Source organism: Lissotriton vulgaris, chromosome 2_1, assembly GCF_964263255.1.
Source record: "Lissotriton vulgaris chromosome 2_1, aLisVul1.2, whole genome shotgun sequence".
Classification (NCBI taxonomy): Eukaryota; Metazoa; Chordata; class Amphibia; order Caudata; family Salamandridae; genus Lissotriton; species Lissotriton vulgaris.
Genome location: NC_141687.1, coordinates 707,320,852 through 707,343,974, shown reverse-complemented (window position 1 = coordinate 707,343,974; position 23,123 = coordinate 707,320,852). Strand labels below are relative to the sequence as shown.

The window sequence follows — 23,123 nt, the reverse complement described above, 5'->3', positions numbered from 1 at the left end:
AACAAAAACAACCCCTTTTGGTCATTATAACCTGGCTTTTTATTGGCAATCCCAATAAGATCTCTAGTCAGAAATTATCTCAATTCCCTGCCCCATAGTTGTTTAATTGCCAAATGGTGAGTAATGCTGAATTGCATCTTGCCTAAAACTAATTATAATTTTAAATCAAAATCATTCAATTGAACTAAACAGTGATGCATTTATTTATTTAAAACGCTACAAATAATATTTCTGAAAGAACATTTGAGTAAGAAAAAGGAATACTCAAGTGTGAGAAAGTGCCATCTTTCTTGCATTGGTATGCCCCCACTTTTTTTCTGAACTGCTGATGTGCTTTGACTGATGTGCTGATGTGCTTTGCCCTGAGTTCCTGCCAACCAGGTACCCAGGGCCTGTGTTCCTTCCCTAAAATTTCGATGAAACTAAAACCCAATTGCCATCTCTGGCCACCTGTCCGCCCCTAGTAACTGGTACCCTAGGTACCCAGGGCATGGTGACCAGAGAAGACCCCGGAGGGCTGCAGCACTGGTTGTGCCACCCTCAGGGGCCCTGTACCCTGGCACCCACCCACTGCCTTTGCAGGCTGAGTGCCTAAGTACAGAACTAAAACGAGAGACGACATGGCACACATCCCTGTGTGCCATGCCCACAGAACTCACTGCCCTGGCATACTTCAGTCGCCCCTCTAGCTGGGTGTCCTATGCCAGAGGTGAGAGCACAGGTGCATGAGCCTTGTGCCCCTACAGTACCCAGGGCCATTCCTGGGTCCTGCAAGTGCAGTGACCCAGAGTATATGGTGCTGGGAGGTCGTCATTACGAACTCCACAGCACCGTAATGGCTACACTGAAGACTGACAAGTTTGATACCAAACTTCTCAGCACATTAAACCCGCACTGATGCCAGTGTGGGATTTAATGTCACATGCACGAGAGGGCATCTTAGAGATGCCCTCCAAAACCTGAACCTACAATCCACGTCTGGGCTGAGTGGCTGCAGAGGCTGCCACCCAGCAGACATGTTGCTGGACCCCTGGGTAGGAGAGCCCCCGCTCTCCTGGGCCTGCAACAAAGCACGTACTTGGCGAGGTGCTATGTCTCCTCCCCCAGGATGGACGGGGAAGCTACAAAGGCATACCGCCTCTGAGAGCTTCTCCAGACCATCTGCTGTACCCAGCAACCAGCCCCCCACCAGCTCTACCCCCACTCTGGCGGGAAAAACCACGTCAGGAAGGGGGTTGTGCCAACCTGTGCCAACTCCACCCCTCAGGTGGAGGAGGCGAGGTGAAGCACGACCCCGGGCTCCGGCCATCTTGAAGATGGGAGGTCCTGCGCAATCCCAGCTAGGCTCCTTCCCCCCCCTCCCACAGGAGATGAACAGGCTAGGGGGTGTACTCACCCCAGGACAGGGACCCATTGGTCCCGGCCCTTGACCTACCTGTAACGCCCCTAAATCTAGTATTTAGGGGCTCCCGAACCTCCCTTCCTCAGATTCCGATAACAAGAAGAAGAAAGAAGACCAAGAAGACAACGACCCGCCGCGCAGCTACTAACAGGGCAACACCAATTGACTTGGCCCAAGCCCTACCGGCCTGTTGCTCCTGGAACCTGCTCCTGCCTAAACCAGGCGACTCCCGCGGACGGCCACCTTGGGACACACCGAGGATCTGCCTGCCTGGACCCCATTGGCGATTGGAACTCCCACTAGCAGAGGCTCTGCTGCAACAACCACCCCCTGGTGCCAACCAGGAAGCTCCCGACCAGCCCACTCTGCACCAGCCGAGCCCAGGCCGGGCCAACCCGAACCAAAACCACGAGGACGTCCCCCCGGCGACTGTGACCCGAAGTCCAGTGCCCCAAGACCCTCCTCGAAGAACCAGACGACGCCTGCAGACTCAGACCAGGGGCCCCCCTACCGCGACCAGCCGAGGGTAAGCTTTTCCGACCCCTAAAGACACCCCTGCACCCGGCGCCCTACAGCCCCCTGTGCCTACCTTTGGGGTACCTACCTGTGCTCCAACACCCCAACTTACCTCTCAAAGTGCTGGTCGCCCCTGGAGAGTCTCCGTCCCAGAGCCTGCAGCCTTTGTTCCCTTTTGACCTTTCCTATTGGATAACATTGAGCGCCCAACGGCTCAAAAGCACCCTGCACCCAGCCGCCCGAGTGCCGCTGGCTGTCCCACCTTTGCCCTATTCTACTTCCTCTTTGCCCTGAGCAAGTGACAAGGAGCTCAGCTCCCACAGCCGCGGGGCCTGCTAGCCAGCAGCCACCAACCGGAGGCCCCCTTTCCCTCATTGGATAACATTGTGCCTAACTACCTCTGCACCCGGCCGCCCCTGTGCTGCTGGGATTGAACTAACTGTACTCACCTGACCCTGGAGGACCCCTGAGTCTATACCCAGAACTATAACTTCATCAACCAAGTACTCACCTGGAAACCAGTAGTTCACTTACCTGCCATTGGATAACATTGGCCCATTTTGACTCGAAGATCTTGTCTACTTTTGAAAACTGGAAATATTCCTTAAAAATCATATGAAATACTGAAACGCAATTACCTACCTGTTTTGAGTTAAGCCCCCAGTGCTGGCCCTAGGAGACCAGTGCTGGGTTACAAAAGTAACGCACTTTACCTGCAACCTGAATTTCCTCCCATTGAATAACATTGTCAGATTTACCTTGAAAAAAGTTTCTAAGTGTGAACTTTTAAAACTGCTTTATATTCATGAAAATTCACTACAGTAAAAAAAATGCGTTTTTGCTAATCTGGTTTCAGTTTAGACCCCAGGACTGAACACTAGGCCTAGTCCTGGAACTTCCAAAGTAATCCATAAAGTAATCACCTGTACTCGTATGTGGAAAACCCATTGAGCTCAATGCTAAAGTAGGTTTTAAGATTGTGTTGCTTACTTCCAATACTGTAATCTGTGTGCACAAACTTTATTGCTCCTTAGCAAAGTAGTTACATGAGAGTAATCATAACCTGAAAAGTATATTTTTATAACTGTTGGTTCTAAAAATAAAACAACTATATCTGAGGATATAATACCAATTGGCCTGGAGTTCAGTTCTTGAGTGTGTGAAACCTTTTACTGACTGAGTGTTTACAACAAATGCTTTACACTGTCCTCTGGTACTGCCTTACTGCTCGACCAAGCTACCACTTTGGATAGTAAGGTCAGTTCTGACTTTAACCCCTGTTAAACCTCTGGGGTTGGTGGACTCTATACACACTGTATTTCATTCTAGTCCAGTATATAGAGAGCCACTTTCTCACATCAAGTTAACAAGCATTAGAAATGCAATAGGTCTCGCAGCATTAGAGTTAGTGCTTTTAGAATTGTTTATGGGTTTTTTTGTAAATCTTTAGCATTTTTGTTTCCTGTAGCCAATGCTAAAGAATAAAAAAAAAAAAGCCATAAACATTTCTAAAAGCTCTAACTCAAATGCTCCGAGACCTATTGCATTGGAAATGCAATAGGTCTCGCAGTAGGAAAGTTTGAGCTATAGGTGTTATTTATTTTTTTGTTTTTTATTTATGTGTTGTTTTTTCTAAATAGCTAAATTAATAGCTTTCTTCTTTACAAAGCCAATAGTTATAATTTTTGTAAATGTGACACCTCTAGCATTTGTAAAGCAACATGTTTTGTATTAACGGGACTTATATGTGACTTATATGTATTGATATTAAAAAAATCAATGGCTTTAAAAAACAATCAATAATTAATAAGTAAATAAAATGGATTTTATTTTATATTGCCAATAGCTTAAAGTTTATTACATATATTTAGTGAAGATGCTGTGGTTGCGCTGAGTGAGGGTGAGTGAGGGTGAGTGAGGGTGAGTGAGGGTGAGTGAGGGTGAGTGAGGGTGAGTGAGGGTGAGTGAGGGTGAGGGAGGGTGAGTGAGGGTGAGGGAGGGTGAGGGAGGGTGGGTGAGGGAGGGTGAGTGAGTGAGGGTGAGTGAGGGTGAGTGAGTGAGGGTGAGTGAGTGAGGGTGAGGGGTTGAGGGTGAGGGGTTGAGGGTGAGTGAGGGTGAGGGGTTGAGGGTGAGTGAGGGTGAGGTGTTGAGGGTGAGTGAGGGTGAGGGGTTGAGGGTGAGGGGTTGAGGGTGAGTGAGGGTGAGGGGTTGAGGGTGAGTGAGGGTGAGGTGTTGAGGGTGAGTGATGGTGAGGGTGAGTGAGGGTGAGGTGTTGAGGGTGAGTGAGGGTGAGGTGTTGAGGGTGAGGCGTTGAGGGTGAGTGAGGGTGAGTGAGGGGGTGAGGGGTTGAGGGTGAGTGAGGGTGAGGGGTTGAGGGTGAGTGAGGGTGAGGTGTTGAGGGTGAGTGATGGTGAGGTGTTGAGGGTGAGTGAGGGTGAGGTGTTGAGGGTGAGTGAGGGTGAGGTGTTGAGGGTGAGTGAGGGTGAGGGGTTGAGGGTGAGTGAGGGTGAGGCTGAGGGGTTGAGGGTGAGTGAGAGTGAGGGGTTGAGGGTGAGTGAGAGTGAGGGGTTGAGGGTGAGTGAGAGTGAGGGGTTGAGGGTGAGTGAGGGGTTGAGGGTGGGTGAGGGGTTGAGGGTGAGTGAGGGTGAGGGTGAGTGAGGGTGAGTGAGGGTGAAGGTGAGTGAGGGTGAGTGTGGGTGAGTGTGGGTGAGTGAGGGTGAGGGTGAGTGAGGGTGAGGGGTTGAGGGTGAGGGGTTGAGGGTGAGTGAGGGTGAGGGGTTGAGGGTGAGTGAGGGTGAGGGGTTGAGGGAATGGGTGGGAGGGGAGAATGGGAGAGGTGGTGGAGACTAGAGTGGGAAGACTGGGAGAGGTTTATCTGAGAGAGGGTGGCTACCTCAAATCTTTCTATTCTCTGCCTGTAATGTTAACAATTGTTGGCAATAGATTTTCTACAAATAATTTGTATTAATATTGTTTAGCATTGGATTCTGGAGGTTTATAGCAGCGACTTATATTTCAACAAGCGTTTCAGAAAGCAGCTCTACTCAGTCTTCTGCAGTTCATGTGGGTTTCAGCCCCCTCCCGCCTACCTCAAGATGGCCGTCGTGTTACTTTGGGGTTTCGAACACTCGTGTCCTTTGTTTGTTTTCAGTGAAAGTTCTCTGACAGAAACGCCTGACTAGAAACGGAAGATGGGTTTCTTGGGTGTCAGTGAGCGAGGCGCGTGCTGGGTGGCGTGCGTGTGACGTTTCCTGGCAGAGTTGGGCACAGCTGTCTGCGCTATGCCGAAGTGCCGGTGTCTCTGTTGAGAAAGTTACAGGGACCGCAGACAAAGCCCTGCAAGGGCTACTGTCCGAACCCCTGGCAACGGCAGACAGAGTTCCAGAAGTTTTCACATATCCGCTGTCGGGGCAGGCTGGCTTCTGTCTACATCGAAGCCTCGTCGCCTCAGAGCCGCATTATTTGTGCCCAGTGGCCGGTAGTGAACCGGAGCCAGGGGCCACTGATCGGGTCCCTCCCGCTGGGCAATCGCAGTTCAGAGAATGGAAGGGCTGGGGCGGCCGAGCGCCGACATCCTGAGGAGGAACCCACAGCAGGACTTCAAACTCATCCAGAAGGTGGGCAGCGGGACCTACGGCGATGTGTACAAGGTAAGTGACATCCGCCAATTCGGGGAGTCCAGTTTAGGGGGATCAACCCTGTCAGTGTAATGGTGCTGGAGACTTCACGGAGTCTGATGACTGGAGTTTGTTTAGCTTTTTACTGGCGCTGTAGTTTGTGGACTGCTTCCCCTGTAGTGTCGGAGGAAGGCTTTGCACAGGATGGACTCGGCCTGTATATTTTTAAGTGCAGCGCCTACTAGTTTGAGGCAGATGTGACCACTTTTGCTTTGGTGTCGCCCTTTGGTGCCGTCTCGTGCTGTAGCCTTCCATGGTCGATTTGTCTTCCAAAAGCTCAAAACTCGTCTCCTTTTAATTAAAAAGATCTAAGACAGTTTATAAAAAAAACTGGGTAAACTTTTTGCAGTAACTACGTTTTCCGTGAGCAGTGTTTGGGAGAGGATGTTGAAAGCTACATGGCAGGTGTGCAGGGCTTTTCTAGACCTTGTTTGTCTATTTCCTTTTCAATTACGTGCACTTTTGCTTTCTCATCTTGATTGCAGAATGCAAATAACAGCTCATTGGACTCGGAAGAGATCTGTAGCGAAGCGTCGTGTGTGCTTTAGCCAAATATCACCCTCTGTATAAAATGACTGATCTGCTGCAGCCAGTTCAAGGGAGGAGTGTGTTATTATTTTTATTTTTTAAGCAGATGTACAGTATTAAGGGTTAAAAACAGATGACTTGTAACCAAAGGCAGAGAAGTTTAATAAGAATTAAAGTAAACAAGCGAAAGGATCGGCGACACGGCGGGTAAAATAAACAAAAAAGAAGCCGGAGGGAAGAGAGGGGAGGGGGGAGGAGAAATGCGACACGGCGGGAAGGGGAGGGGGCGGAGCGGGTCAAATAAAGAAACAAGCCGGAGGGAAGAGAGGGGAGGGGGGAGGAGAAATGCGACACGGCGGGAAGGGGAGGGGGCGGAGCGGGTAAACAAAGACGGACGTGCACGCGCTTTTAAGCTCAATGCGCATGCGCATTGAGCTTAAAAGTCACGGGCACTGCAAGGAATCGCCACGATTCCTTGCAGTGTGGATAAAGAGCGGATAAGTCCCAATACTCTCGCCTTGCTCGATGCGCATGCGCATCGACAGGCGAGACCTAAAAACATACAATGAAATGATTTCAAATTATCCCCATAATCTAGATTGTAAAGAGATATAAAAGCTGCGATAAACAGTTTTGCAGCGTGAATCTTTCTGGATTCACTATTCTGTGCATTATTCTGCCATCTAGTGGTTGGGTCCGGAATGTTCTTTTTTTCTCCTTTTTTTTTTTTCTTCATGGCCCAGGTGGGCGTTGACATCCCACCATTTGGTGTCCTTCGTGACGTCGACGCGCTTCCGGCGGAAGCTCCCACCTTTGGCCGCCATCTTAATATTATTCTTTCCGCCTTTGGGTCTAGATCGTTGCCAAGAAGTTCCAAAGTTTTGGAAGAGGAATTCAAGCAAAATCGAAGATATTCAACAAAGAATCAAGTTTTTAACTACACCGGATTACAGGTCAGTTACCCGGAGCGATGAGGTAGAAGTTTAACAAACAAAACCTCGACGTTCGACGGAGAATGCTCTCGCAGGGGGCTCCCTGAGCACGGGGATGGACAAAACACGGTTCAAGTTTTACACCAATTGCCACCACAAGTACGTGCAGAAAGATCAGCATCCAGTCTGCAACCTCTGCCTGCCGCTCGACCACAGAAGCGAAGACTGCAACGCCTGCAACGCGTTTACACATAAGACCCTCAGATTAAGGGAGAGGCAGAGAAGGACGAACCACAACATGCAGGAGCAGGGGCCACCTCCATCGCTACAAGACCGGGGCCACCTCCATCGCTACAAGACCGGGGCCACCTCCATCGCTACAAGACTGGGGCCACCTCCATCGCTACAAGACTTGGACCTCTTCAGTAGAGAAGAGGACAACATCACCAAAGGACCGGAGGACCGCACAGTTTTCTGGGTCCATAAGATGCGAAAGAGGTAAGGGAGTCTACCCCTAAACATCCAAACAACACTCGAAAGAGTGAAGCAAAATCCCCAAGCGACATTCGTCGAAGTGAAGCGAAGTCCTCGAAGGGAGCTCTGTCGCCAAAACATTCGCCGAAAGCAACAGCCTCCCGGGACAGTCAGCCGAGCGGATCCTTCGAAAAGGACTCCCAATTGGCAAAAACCCTCAAAGACGTCGAAGGTTGCCCTCGAGAAGGGCGCCAAGGAAAGCAGGACCGACATTCACATCCTCGAAGAGAAGCGCCCCAACCCTCGACGTCGAAGATGCTGCTGAGATGGAGAGGAGGAAGAGGAGGCTTGAGGCCGAAATGGCAAGCATCCTACAGCGGAAGAAGGACTTCGACAAGAAGATGAGTGAATACACCATCCGGCCGAAACCCGCGGTCGAGGTTGAAAAGGACGACGAAGACGCGGAGCCGCCGAAAACACCCGAACCAGTCGAGGAACTGGGACAAGAGGACTACTATTTCGAGGGAGAAGGCGACGAAGATCTGCAATCCTACCGTGACTCGTTAGTCCTCGGAGGCACAAGACGTGGAATGGCAAGATCTCGACGTCTGAAGAGGGCGTAGACACTTACCCTTCGAGGCTTTCGCCGCCAGACAACATAGGGATCTACAACATGGTCGTGCAGAAGGCTGCACAGACTTATGGAGTGAAAATGAAGGAGGAGAAGCCCAATGCATGTTTCGTCCTGGAAACTCTACTGCCTCAACAGACCAGGAGCCAATTCCTGCCCATGCTCCCTAGTGTGCTGGACCAGGGAAGAGAGGCCTTTAAGGAGCCAGCAGTATGCAAAGCTGTGACACCTAGAAGCGAGAAGTAGTACAAACATTCTTCAAAGGACCCTGCAAACATCTAGGTGTCGGTGCCAGCCAACTCCATAATTGCAGCAACGGCTAGGAAAAGGGCTAATGTTCACACAAATGCTGGACCACCTCCAGACAAGGAGAGTAGGAGGATGAACCTCACATTGAGAAAGGTGGAGAGAAATGCGACAGTAATGTGGCACATTGAGAATTCCAATGCCCTGCTCAACAGGCACGCATACCAACACTGGGATGAAGTGGGGCAGCTCCTGAAGCATCTACCAGATCAGTACCAACAAAGAGCTGCTCACCTGGTAGAGGAAGAAAAGAACTTGGCGAACACATGCCTAAAATCGGTAATGGATGCTGCAGAAACATTTAACAGGCTAATGATGATAGGAGTGACTGAGAGAAGACACTCGTGGCTGAGAATTTCGGATTTCAAGCCAGAGGTAAAATGTAACATCTTAAATACACCCTTTAATGGAGAGCAACTGTTCGGCACACCAGTGGACGACAAGTTGATGCAGCTCAAGGACAACAAAACAGCAAGGTCCATGGGAGCTCTGCAGTTCAGGGGGATGAGAAGAGGCACACCTACAAGCAGGTCAGGTCGTAGAAGTGGAGGCAACGTGCAGACCACATTGCACCCAACGTTCCAGCAAGGCTACCAAGGGAACAACCAAGTCCAGCAGCAGCAGGGTCAGCAGCAGCAAAACTGGCAGTACCAACCCTGGGGACAATCCTTTCGATGGCGCGGAAACGGATGGGGACAAACACAAAGGGGAGGACAGCAGCCCTCAACCATGTGACTCCGCCATGCATCAGGCCACCACCCTAGCAACACCTCTGGATAGGCGGAAAGGCAAAAAGAAAAAATGCAGGTAAAAATTCAAAGACAAACAGTACCTCGTACACGCAAGACCGGTAGGGGGAAGAATAAGAGACTTCATCCAGGAATGGAGGAAGGTCACATAGGACAAATGGATACTAAACATCATACAATACGGATACTGCATAGATTTGGAAAGACAACCTCCAAACAGAAAACCAAGAAGAAAGGCACACTCAGCAAAGGAGCTCTCGCTCTTGCAGCTAGAGGCGCAAGAAGTGCTCAGGAAGGAGGCAATAGAAGTGGTACCGCAAAACCAAAGGAACAAGTGGGTTTACTCAGCCTACTTCCTGGTGCCAAAGGTGGATGGAACACTAAGACCTATACTAGATCTAAGGTTCCTGAACAAATTTGTGAGGACTCAAAGATTCAAGATGATCTCCTTACAAGAGGTAATACCACAAATACAGCAAGAAGACTTCATGGCTACCATAGATTTAAAGGACGCATACTTGCACATACCCATCAACCACAATCACAAGCGACTACTAAGGTTTGTGATCCACCAAAGCCACTACCAGTTCATAGTACTGGCATTCGACCTGAAATCCGCACCAACGGTGTTTACAAAATGCCTAGCAGCTGTCACAGCACACCTACAAAGGCAAGGGATACACGTATACCCCTATCTTGACGACTGGCTCATAAAGGCTAGTTTGTACGATCAATCCAAATTACACATCCAGCTGGTCATACTAACACTGACAGGGCTGGGTTTCTCAATTCATTGGAAGAAATAGTCAACGGAGCCAGAGCAAATCAAGATATTCTTAGGTGCAGAAATAGACACTATACAGGCCAAAGTGTTCCCAAGCGAGAAGAGAACCTTGGCGATACTGAAGGAAACACATAATTACCGCAATGGGCAAGTTCTGACAGTGAGGACGGGTGAGCAAGCTAATGGGAATGATGGTGTCTTGCATTCACCTAGTCCAAAATATTCGACTACAAATGAGGCCATTCCAGGAATGGATACAACACCAATGGTCACAGGCAACCGGGAGTTGGGAAGATCTAGTGGTTGTCACACATGCAGTGCATCAGGAAATAGCGTGATGGAACAAACAAACTATATCACAGGGGAAACCATTCACACAACCAACTCCAACAGTGACCATTACAACTGACTCATCCCAGCTGGGGTGGGGCGTGCATATGCACAAGCTCAAGGTGAGAGGGCTGTGGTCGCTACAGGATATGGTCAAGCACATCAATTACCTGGAACTAAAAACAGTTTTCCTAGCCCTGAAAGCTTTTCAGACGCAGTTGTACGGAAACAGGGTGTTGATCCAGACAGACAACACCACGACCATGTTCTACATCAACAGGCAGGGAGTAAGACAGTCAGTAGCACTATTGAGGCTAGCACAGGAGATATGGACATGGGCCATCCCACTAAAGATAGACCTGCTAGCAATACATCTCCCAGGGAAGGACGTCATAGAGGCAGACAGACTCCGCATGCAGGCGTCAGCATCACACGAATGGGAGATCAACCAACAGGAATTACAGAAGGTATTCCGGAAGTGGGGTATACCGCAAATATACCTATTTGCATCCCACCAAAATGCCAACACTTTGCATCCAGACAACCAGACCACCGGTCACAAGGGAATGCGCTATGGATAAGTTGGTCAAAGACATTTACATATGCTTTTCCCCCAATCCCACTAATACACAGGGTACTCAGCAAATGCAGATCAGCAACATGTCACTGATACTAATAGCACCTCAGTGGGCCAGACAGTCATGGTTCTCGCAAATTGTGGAGATGGCGCAGGTACCAGTACACAGATTCCCAAAAAGAAGGGACCTGCTAACAATGCAGAACGGAAGGGGGCTACACCCAGAGCCAGTGAGCCTCAGCCTGGCAGCATGGCTCCTGAAGACCTAAAGTTTGCACACCTCAAGCTACCGGCTAGCACAATGGCAGTGCTCAGGGAGGCAAGAAGGCCTACTACAAGGAAATGCTATGTAGGAAAGTGGAAGAGTTTCTCAGAATTGTGCATTATAGAGAAACTGCAAAGAAAGATCACAAGGGAGTCAACAGTGTTAAAATACTTTAACACATCTACTGTAACACAAACTAAGCTAAACGTCCCGAAGGGTACACTTAGCAGCGATTGTGGCTTACACTAGAGGAAAAACGGGGAAAAGCTACTTCACCTCCCAAGAGATTTGTAGAAGGGGCGAAGAGAATCGCACCCCCGAATGGAATGCCAGCACCAGCAACGTAGTGCTGGCCCAATTTATGAAGGCACCATTCGAGCCCATGCACAAAGTTACACTGCACATGCTCACACTGAAGATGGCCTTCTTAGTAGCCATCACATCACTACGGAAAGTAAGTGAGTTGCAGGCGCTAACACTTCAAGAGCCCTACCTGCAGATACACAGTGATAGGATTGTTACGAGAACAGACCATCACTTAATGCCATAGGTGGTGTCTCGGTTCCACATCAACCAAACAATCCAAATACCTAGTTTTTTCCAAAAACCAACCACAAACACAGAGAGAGCAGTGCACACACTGGACGCCAGAAGGGTGTTGATGCACTACATAGAAAGGACAAAGGAGTGCAGAAAGACAAAGCAACTCTTTGTTTCCTTCGCAAGCAGTTTCTTGGGACGACCTGTCACCAAGAATACCATTACATGATGGATTGCACAAACCATTCAACTATGTCACAAACAATCTGGGTAACAGTTACAAGGAGCAGCTCACGCTCAATCAACAAGAAAGAAAGGAGCTACATTTGCGTTTCTAGCTAACACGCCAATTCAAGACATTTGCCAAGCACTACTGTGTGGATAGCCGAATGAACAAAGAAGCGAAGTGGGACAAAAGAACTTACAACACATTTTCAATAACCAGTGTTCATCTTCCACACAACCACCACAATAAGGACAAACCGCTACAAAGGCTATGCACAGCATAGTGAATCCCAAAAAGATTCACGCTGCAAAAAGTATAGTTTCTTACCTGTTGGCGTAGTTTTGCAGCTTGAAGACTTTCTGGATTCACTAGCGAACCCACCCTCCGCCAGAAAGCTGAGAAAGGAGGAAAGGGATTAACGATGAACAAGACTTAAGAACTCAGAGGAAAAACAAGACTAACACAAGAAAATTGAAAACTAATCCGAAGATGGCGACTAAAGGTGGGAGCTTCTGCAGGAAGCGCGTCAACGTCTTGAAGGACACCAAATGGTGGGTTGTCAACGCCCACCTAGGCCACTTGAGAAAAAAAGATTACAATTCCAGACCCAATCACTAGATGGCGGAATAATGCACAGCATAGTGAATTCAGAAAGTCTTCAAGCAGCAAAACGACACCAACAGGTAAGAAATTATACGTTACATCAACAGTGATGAAAACATAACATGGGGCTTATAAGTGACACAAGTTGAGTTTTTAAGGCATGGGAGAATATTTACCCAGAATCGCAAGATGTTGAGGCGACACCAAACTGGAACCTGGTTCCTCTGGTCCGAATTCAGCATCTCTGCTGGTAGCGCTGCATCCTTTTTCTCCCTCCCACCCACTACTGCCTTCAGGTTGGGCATAATGTTTTTTAGCCAAGTTGCACAGCAGCATAACTGCTGTACAACATGCCTTAAAGTTTATTAAATAAACCACAAAAAAAAACACAGTTGGCCAGCGTTGACCACATGATAGCGCTTTCTTCAATCACTGCTCCGTTCGACAAAACAAAAATATATTAGGGCTGTTTTCTTGTGAGATATTACATTAGAATATTACCAACCTGTTTATGTGCAAAAGTAAGATAGCAGTTTCCAAAGTAGTTCAAGCTGGGGTAAGCAAGAAAACATCTTGACAATGTATACTGCTCTAGAGTTGCTGTTTATGACAAAAAATATTTATTTACTTTTTCTACTAGGAGGAAAAACGCAACAAAGAACAAGAAGAGCAAAAGAAGCTTTTGGAACAAAGAGCTCAGTACATGGAGAAAACCAAAGGCCTCTTGTCATTTACTGCTGGAGAAATGGATGGTCCAAAGGAAAAGAAAAAAGGAGGTGGTGGCGGAAGGGTACAGTACACAACTTCGGTGTTGCTAACATTATTCTTTCAGATACGATTTGAAGAAATGTGTTTTCAGGATTGGTTGAAATCTGAGATTCTCTGGACAAATATACTAGAGTCATGGGGGCAAATGTATCAAAATCCCGTTTTGAAGTCCTTTATAGCGATTTTTAGAGAATCGCTATTAAGGACTCGTAAAATGCTATTTATGTAGGAATTGCAATAATAATTGCGGTTCCTCAATATTCCTTAATTGCGTATCGCAAATTGTGATTCGCAATTAAGGAATACCTTCCCATTCATTCCAATGGGCCTAGAGGCCAAAGGAATGTATGGGAAGACATTTGCAAGTACCCAACAGGTAAATTGTGAATGCAGTTTCAAGGGTGCAAGGGTGTCAAAAGGACACCCTGTTGCACCCCTGAAATATGTATGTATGCAAATGCAAAAAAGTGCATTTTTCAAAGAAATCGCGAATTACCACCAACTTGAAGTTGGTGGTAATTTGCGATTTCTTAAGCCAAAATTGCACAACTTGGGTGCTTCCTGCATTGCATTTAAGGAATCGCAATTTGCGATTCCTTAAGTGCATTCGCAAAATAGGGAATCGCAAATTTTGCGGTTCCCTATTTTGCGAGGGCCTTTTGGGATGATACGTCCCAAAAGGCTTTTTCCCGTTCGCAAACAGGCCGATTCTGAGAATCTGCCTGTTTAGGAACGGGAAAAAGACTCCTACATATGCCCCTCAGTTCTTTACGTGATCACGCTTTGTTTAATGATTTAGACTTTATACAATGACTTTCAAGGAGCAAACAAGATTTGCTTCTAGTATTCCCCCCTTCACTCATCTTTTGGAAAACTTCAAAGGCCCAGGTGCAGGGCTTTGTGAGAGATGCATGCCATTTTGAATTTGGTCCTAGCATCAAGGTGGGCCTTTCTCAAAATAATAGTGATTTGTTCTTAACTCATTTGATGAGCTTGGTTGTTGCATATTGTATGGCTTTGAGAGTCGCTATTGCTGTTCTGAAGAGGCTGTGTAGATTTGAGACACTAAGGCTTTCACAGTGTTTCTGAAGTCTGAGGGAAGGATGGATGCTTTCAGTTTTCTGAGAAGGTTGGGTTGGAATACTGCAGTTATGGTCAGTTGGGGAAGTGAGGTACTAAGGAGATATTTTGATCAGTACCCTATTAAGTTTAAGAAAGAGCTAATACCCCCTCACCATTGTTTAAATAAAACTAGGCTGGGATGCTGCACAACTTGTTATGCAGATGCCCAGCATTATAGCTGTGTAACATTTCCTCCTCCTACCAGATAATGTCCTTTGTTCTGCATGAGATACTTAATCAATTTTTCATTGCAGCGGTCTAAGAAAGGCGGAGACTTCGAGGAGTTTGTTAACGATGACTCTGATGAAGACTTGCCATCCAAAAAGAAGAGGAAGAAGAAAGGTAGTGGGAGTGAACAGGAAGGAGGAGAAGAAGAGAATGGGGAAAAGAAAAAGAAGAAGAGGAGGAGAAAGTAATTTTATTTGCTTCTTTACTTTTTATCCCCATAGTTATATTTTTTTCAATGTAGCCTACAGATCAAGCGCTTAGAACATTTTAATGTAAACCTCTTACAGCAGACTCCTTATCTTTGTAGATCTGACCAAATGTCAGAATGGATCTTGAAAATTGAAGTATTTGAATCAAGATGTGGGCGTATAGGTGGTACTGGAAAGACACTGGTAGTTCAATATCAGGGTCTTTCTAGTATGCAGTTATAAGCGCCAGTGTAGGTGACCTATTAACTCCTTTAAGGTGCCACATTATTGCCATGAAGTCATTTAATTGTTTCACACACTTCAAATGGTAGGATCTGGGGGCTTGTCCTGTTTCTGTGTATTTTACTTCAACTTAATCATATCAAAAATCTTTTTTTATGTGGTGCTATGTGGCTGCTGAATCCAGTTTTAAACCCTTTCTTAACTCCAAGAATACAGTTTTGGTGCCCTACACCCTCTAGATAGGTGAACCAATGACCATTTATATGTAACTTATCCACTGCCAAAGTTTCTTGGAAAATGCAAATGTCATTAGAACCAATAAACAAGTGCCATTCTGGGTCTTGCAGTTGAGAATAAGAAACGACTGACCACATAAACTATTGGTCCTGCGGTATCAGCTTTCAGGATTCTGTAGGCAACCTGATGTTGCCTGGCTCCAATGTTTAGGCAGGTCGTTCGAATCGATCTCCAAGGATCTTTTGGTATTTTATGCAGAAAAAAAAGGATATGCTCTTCCGTCTCTTTTTTGTTTTGGCACATGCTTGCAAGTTCTAGCAATATACCTGCGGCCCGGTTGCTAGGAAACCGTAGTAGGAGGTTACCATACCTAAATCTAACAAACTTTTAGCAAGTGGTGGCGTAATTTGATCCAGGAAGGGTTCAAAGGAAGGGCATGGCTTAGCACATAAAAACTGTGAAGTTAATTGGCCATTTGTTGACCTCGTGGCGTAGCTCTCCTCCACAGCTGCCCAATACCTAATCTTCAGCTTTGAACAATCTTCTCTTTGCCTTCTTTGGGTGGTCCCATAATTCTGTCATACCAAGTGTTGTAAGCCAACTTGCAACATGCCTAAACCAAGGTAGGCTTTTGGCGCCACTGATCTACAAAATCTCCTTCAGAGAATTGCAATAATCAGAAAGCTGCGGTGTTATCCACAAGCACAGCCAATACAATAAAGGTTTCAATGAGGCCATATCGCCAATTCTTTTTGTCTCCAGTCAAAAAACTGTGGGATTAGGGGAGTGGTAAAAGGTACTGAGATGAGTGATCTTCTCAGTGCCGATCTTTATTATTAAAATGAACCGCTATGATTATGAAAATTGAACTATCGGTACAAATGAATTGCACGCTGTAAACAAAAATGTTGTCACATGCTTTCTTAGTATTGTGCATTTTTTAATGCATGATGATTCATATGACGCTTGTTTGATTACTGTTTTTAGAATTTTAACCACGCCTATTTTTTTTCCCATTTTTAGATTTGACTGAAGACTTTTTTATCTTGTTTAATCGTTTAAAACCTAAGTCTTCATTGTATTTGTATACTTTGATGGTTTTAAGTAAACAGCCGAATAAGGTTATTCAAACTGAGGTGAACCAATGAGTATAGATGCTCCTCCTCGCAGATGCATCCCAAGGTCCTAGTAGAGTAGGAAACTGAATTTTCTGCTGCCAAGTACCAGAGGTCTAGATTCCTGCTTTCATTCAAAGGCACTGTAGTTTTCTCCCACTGAGAAACCCGGGCACCACTAGAAATTAGAAGAGACGCTGGCACCAGTCTCATTCAACGAAGAGGTCTTCTTCAAGGTACTATGATACTTGAAAGTAGAGATTTTGAGAGGCTGCTCTGTCTCCTTATTAGAAGGCATGAGTAAATTGTTACCGGTACCTAACCCCTCTAAAACAAACCAAGTACGTGTTGCCTCTCATGGTCCCACATTTGGGCTCTGCCTCTCCTTCACTAATGCAGTCGCAGAGAAACCATGTAGCTTGACTCTTCCCCACAGCACCAAACTCCGTATCAGCACTTTTCCTTCGCAAGCCCCTTCTTGCACTAAGCCCTTGATAGGGTCTGCACCTATCGTAGATAGCTCTATGCCATCCTCTGCACCAGTCTCTGAGCTTATCCAAGAGGTCTTCAAGGACTTGATGGAAAAGGTTATCATTTGAAAGAGTTAGAAGTCTTATTGCAAAAAGCTACAAAGCTGCTACCTGGTGGGTATTTTTATTTATTCGTTATTGCACTACTATTATATCTGAAAGTATTCAGTTTCAAGGTACCAGATTACAAACAAAATAATCTTAAAATACTACATCACATTAATTACAGCTACTGCAACAAAGAAGTTCAGATTATCAATTAAAAGACCACACTACAGACAGAGGAACTCAAAAGATAGGTTTCCAAAGAAACTTAAAAACTTTGAAAATACTTTGGATGTAAATCAGGAGGAATTTGATTCCATTACAGGGTATTGGCTGCACTGAGTAGAGTTCCTCCTACTTTCTCGGGGTGCCATTTAGAAACTTTGGTTCCATTGAGGAACAGTCCTTCTGATCTGAAAGAGACACGTTAGTGATAGATTCCTTACCTTAGAATATCCCCAGGCGTCTGACTGGATCTTTAAAGTTTTTCGTCAGCAGTACCCCTGCGCTTCGGAAGGTGACGTCATGCGACTTCGCATCCGTCGCTGGGTCGTATGCGCCAAGATGACGTCACGGAGACTACTTAGGTGCCACCCCTGCACGCTGATGTCAATTCTTTCTCTTTCCGCGCCAGCAAGTGCAGATCCGGTTAGAGCACGTACCCTAGTCACTTTTTGACTAACTTTTTTGAGACTTTTGTCTCTACTTCTTTTGAGTCTTTGACTCCTAGTACCACGTAGGGATGCCTGGGTTTAAATCCTGCGGGGCCTGTCGCCGTATGATGTTGGTGGTCGACCCCCATGGCGTCTATCTCTGCTGTCTGGAGCGCGACCATGACCCCCGGTCATGTTCTGACTGTCTGGCTATGGCTCCGAAGGCTTTACGGGAGCGGTCCCGAAAGCTGCTGGAGGCCCGGCAGTCGTCTCCGTGGCGTTCGAGGTCCAGGGGTCGATCATGTTACAGACCACTGAGCCATCACCATCACTCCTCGGGGTCGAAGTCTTCACACTCTGAATCGGGTAAGAGAAGTCATAAGAGAAAGTTGAAGAAGCAGACAAGGGGGCCAGGGGTACCTCACCCGCGGCTCCGTAGGAGCCTGTGAGTCCTGCGACCTACCCACCTTATCCGAGTATCCGTCTACTTGCAAAGTGAACAAGCATTTGCAATGCAATAGGTCTCGCAGTTGTGAGAGTTTGCGCTATTGGCATTGTAAATGGCAATGCCTTTTAATTAGGTGCTGGTTTTTAAAACATAAATGAAAGGCATTGTCATTTATAATGCCAATAGCTTAAACTCTCGCAAATGCGAGCCCTATTGCATTGCAAATGCTTGTTTGTTTTGCTAATACCTTTGGCACCGTTAGATCAATCTTCATAAAACGTTCCAAAAAAAGGCCATTGGCCTCAGCTTCTTCCTGGCAAATTTCAGGGTGATCTGTCTAACAAGGGTAGAGGAAAAGGTTGGGTCCCAAAATATGTTTTTCTAATGCAATATCCCATAAGAATTTTGGTAAGTGTTTCAAAAATAACAAGCGATTTGAATTAACCCAAATTTGTCTGAAAGTTATATTTTTACTCACAAAGCGTGGCTTTTGTGATTTGGCTTAAATCTGTTCAGTGATTTTGAGAAATGAAAGGTCCCAAGGTATTTATATTGGAATGGTTTGTACCACGAATTTAAACACATAACGCACTCCTTTGGGCTGAGAGGTATTTTTTTTCTTTTTAACCAGTTGGGCCATTTGGCCCAGAAGGACTCAGCAAGGTCCACTTGAGATACCATTGGACTTTGCGTGGCCCTCCCATGTGGTACTGCAAGAGACCACATGACCCTGCAAGTGTAAAAAAGTGAAGCTTGCACTGTCCTGCAGTACCTTCGAGATCTTCTTATGCAGTGGTATCTCGAAAATAAATACAAAAAATGGAAAAAGTGGAGGGCTTTAGGGGCAGAGGTTGGCCGCAGAGCCTGGCCACAGGTTACACCTTATGTCCAAACCCCTACTCTGCACTTTCAAAAGCTATGCTCAGTAAAGGAGTTGGGTGAATATGAAATCGAAAAAAAGGAATAACTAAATAAAAACCCCAGAGGTTAGTGTAATTAAGTATTGGAATAAGATCTAACCTATGTTTTTTTTTAAACTCATTAAACTGAAAATAATAACAAAGGTTAAAGTGACGTTATGGTTAGGTGTTGTAACAATATAAAAATGAATGTCTTAAAGCCGAAATATACACACATTAATCTGTTATAGTTTACTGTGGTTGCTAACTTGGGCCCCGCCATGCATTGTCTATGGCCTCACATAATACATTACCCATACCTTAATTTATTTAGGGGAAGGCAGGGCGTGTCAGACAGTGGTCAAGACGAGCATCATGCTTAAAACAGTGCTGTGTTTAACACTCAAATGAAATATAGCTAGGCTTGCATAATTATTATAGCAGTCTAAAAAAGATAAAGGGACATAGATTATAGACTCCTTGAAGGTTTCTTGTGAAAATGTTTTATTCAGATGTTTTAAGTGCAATTCACATCTTATATAGCAAAGAGATCATGGAGATTTGTTAGAACATGTTTCAGTCCTTCACACTGGTTTGGGGCTTTTCCAAGGATCATGGCATTCAATGACTTCTGAGAGTGTGACACATGTAAAGGTAATAAAAAGCACCCAATAGGCAAATGAGTCATTTGCCATGCTATTTAAATAACCCTGTTTTATATAAGTAGGGAAATCCAGATGATGGTTAAACCAGCATCATGTAATAAGGATGAAGTCCGAGCAGTCCTGGTTGCGCAAGTTGATGAAAGGCTGAGGCAGCATGCAGTCAGGCCGTTTTCTGAAATATTTGCATGCATTATTCAAGTTTATTATAAAATTGTTTCTGGATTTTAGGCCGCAGAAAGCAGATATTGGATCTGATGATGGTGATGAAGAAGGTACTGCGAAACCTAAGAAACGTCAACCAAGAGAGCGTAAAAAGAAAGAGAAAAAAGAGAAGGTGAGCATGTTTAGGTGCCATAATACAGCCCAAGCTCGAGAGTTGGTGTAGGTGTAGTGTTCAATGCACAATTACAGTGGGTGTGTTGCTTTTTAAAAATTTAGTTTTTTTACTGTGCCATCTTGTTGAATTGCTGCCATTGATATATTAGCTGCTAACGAACCTATTAGCTCAACAAGCCCAGCACCATGTGACTCTTGTCAATAGCTTGCTTAATCTTCCCGATGGCCCCCAGCGCCTAGAGACCCTTACGGGTGATTGGGCACTTTACAAATGTGAAACAAGGGTCTAAATACGATCGCTTTGATGACCCTTATTATGTAATATTTGGGCTGCATTAATCATTACAAAAAAGTCATTAGATATCTTGGGAACTGCATTTCATTACATCCTCACCAATTCAGTCACTATAAAAAAAAGTCTTGCCTCCTTAGTGTTCACCTGCTAATAACCATATCTGGCTTGGATTAACCTTAAATTCTAGCCATCTACCTCTCAAATCTTTTGTACACATTCTAAAATACAACATTTCAGCATATTAAAGATGCATATTGAAAAGCAGTTATTCTATAATATGGCTTGTTGCCAGAAAAAGCATCATGCTTCTTTTAGTAACCTGCAGGTAATTTGTTTCCGCTACACACCAAGTCTTAACTGCACACTTATCTCTGCATAATCAATTAGTACATAAAAATACACTGTTCAGTTGGATGAGGTTCATAATATTTTGATAAGGCACCGTAGCAGACATCGCATATTAGTGAACCAGTGGAGCATTTGCATCGGTTAGCTAGAAGCAGGAAATGCGCAGTAGCCACCTGAAATTCACAGCGAATTTAGAAATCATAGGTATTGGTAGTTAAGGATGACAATCTGTCATCCTCTTCCAGGGACTTTAGTTAAAAACAGAGGCTGCTAGATGCTAAAGTTCATTGAAGTTGTAATGAGCTATGTTTCCTACAACCAAGGAGTTTTTTTTGGGTGGAAGTCACTTCCTGTACAAATCATGGTGCAAATATTAGTGGGATTATTTGATCCCCTGCTTGGGTGTACTGATTTGGATCGAAGTGACGTCATGCAAAATAACATTTTGCTTTTTTTGTATATTTTTTTAATTTCTATTTGCAGCCCAAACCTGAACGGATGCCACCTTCAATGAAAGGAAAAATCAAATCAAAGGCAATCATTTCTTCCAGTGACGATTCTTCAGATGAGGATAAGCTCAAGATAGCGGACGATGGGTATGAGTGCTTTGTATAGTTTGCATGAGCTGACATGAATCATCAGTTAACCCTTTTCCCCAAAACGCAGCCTTCATTTTGACACTTATTACATGCATCTGAAGAAAAAAAATGTGTTTCCCTTTTAAATGCTGGGTAGTTTCAGTTGAGAGTATACATGCTCACCTCACATGGACACATCTTCAGATAATGCATATATTATTTTGTTTCAGAAATGCTAAGAACAGCAACAGCGATTCAGACGATGCACCGCAGAAGAAGAAGAAGCGTATCATGTCCGATAGCGGCTCTGATGACAATAGAAACATGTCGGGAAGTGAACCTGGGACACCCCGGAGGGCCATCATCCGCCAGTCCGATGAAGATTCCGACAACGATCAGTGGGCTAGAAAGCGGCAACGCTCCGATTCGGAACAATCAGACAATGCCTCAGCTCGCTCAGGAGGCAGTGGCTCTCCTCCACCTTCCCCAAGTGGCTCGGAAAGAGCGTCATCAAGGGGATCAGTCAAGGGATCTGATAATGAAGGCTCTCGTGGTGGTTCAGGAAATGAATCTGAGCAAGAGGCAAATCGAGGGTCAGATAGTGACTAGACTGGGAGGTGTTTACTTTATTCTATTTGTAAATATACTTCACTGTCCTACTGTCAGAGAATTGTCTTTTTTTTTTTTAGTTCATTTGAGACTGTGATAAACCCCCCGCACTTTTTGGGCCTGGTTTTTTTTTGTCTTTTTCTAGCAAGCTTTGTGAGACTGAAAGGAAATTTAATTGCAACAAAATTCATTATTCTACCCATTTTTATGAGGTGAATGTCATGAAGGTGAAAAATAGTGTGGAATTTATGAAAGCTGCATATGAAAATAATAGCTGCATAAAGACCCTAAGCTTCAACTAACACTTACTATTTTATTGGTCATATTGACTGTGGAATTTATACGTGCGCAGGGGTACGTGCAGCTCTACACTGTAGCTTTTAAAGTGGTGCAGTCACTATGCTTTATGAGTTCTGATCACCTTTTGGAAAAGGGAATGCCAAATCTCATATTACACTGGGAATATTATTTTTAAGGCAGACACATAGATGCAGGTTAAAGCTATGTTTTTGTACCCAGGTCCCACACATATGTAGAGGCAAACAATTGACTAATATCAATGAGAATTATTTTGTGGAATTTGCTTTTAAGTTGTAAAAAAACACAAAAAAAGCCAGTGTTATGTAATAAAAGCTACTCTATTGCCAACAGCTGTAGTTGATTCAATATAATGGGCTTCCATGTTGATATGGCAGTGTTAGCAGGGAAGATTTCGTATATATTTACGTAGAAATCAGAGTTTAATATAGACTGTTTATCACTCTACAACTTTCCTATTAGTTTAAATTATTATATCAGTAAAGGTTAAGACTTTCAACGTTGATCTTTGCCTATGGAACATTTATACATGACAATATTTGTTTTATTAAACACAAACTTCAGTACAGTACTTGAAAGTGTGCCTGGCTTTCTGGCTTGAGCTAATTCTGCTACATGTGTTCTGGTAGAAATATGCACAGTTGCATTATTGTGAAATCTGGTGGTTGGGTCTAGATTCGTTTGGAACAATCAACACTGATAATATCGATGAATGCTTAAAAATGTTGGGTTCAAATCCACAGTTGAGATTTTTGTCCACTTGAAAATGAATGAAATGAAAATGAAAATAAATTTATTGAGCGCGATTGCTGCCCAGGGGCGTCCAAGCGCTGAGTTGTGCTGAGGCGGAGTTACCAGGAACGGAAGAATTAGGACACGAAAGATTTAGCAAACAGTAGTGTCTTCAAGTTTTTTCGGAATGAAAGCAGATTTGGGTTAGATCGGAGTGAGAGGGGAA

The 23,123-nt window shown here is 45.1% G+C and overlaps 1 protein-coding gene across 1 annotated transcript in view; it reads left to right on the top strand.

Moving 5' to 3' along the window:
- Positions 1 to 22,736, top strand: part of CTR9 (CTR9 component of Paf1/RNA polymerase II complex) — a 222,667-nt gene extending 199,931 nt beyond the window's left edge. Inside the window, exons 21-25 of the mRNA XM_086955952.1 lie at positions 13,181 to 13,330; positions 14,685 to 14,842; positions 19,910 to 20,015; positions 21,144 to 21,256; positions 21,469 to 22,736. Of these exons, the coding sequence (XP_086812078.1) occupies positions 13,181 to 13,330; positions 14,685 to 14,842; positions 19,910 to 20,015; positions 21,144 to 21,256; positions 21,469 to 21,847 (906 nt within the window). The 3' untranslated portion in view covers positions 21,848 to 22,736. The remainder of the gene's footprint in view (positions 1 to 13,180; positions 13,331 to 14,684; positions 14,843 to 19,909; positions 20,016 to 21,143; positions 21,257 to 21,468) is intronic.
- Positions 22,737 to 23,123: the final 387 nt, after the last annotated feature.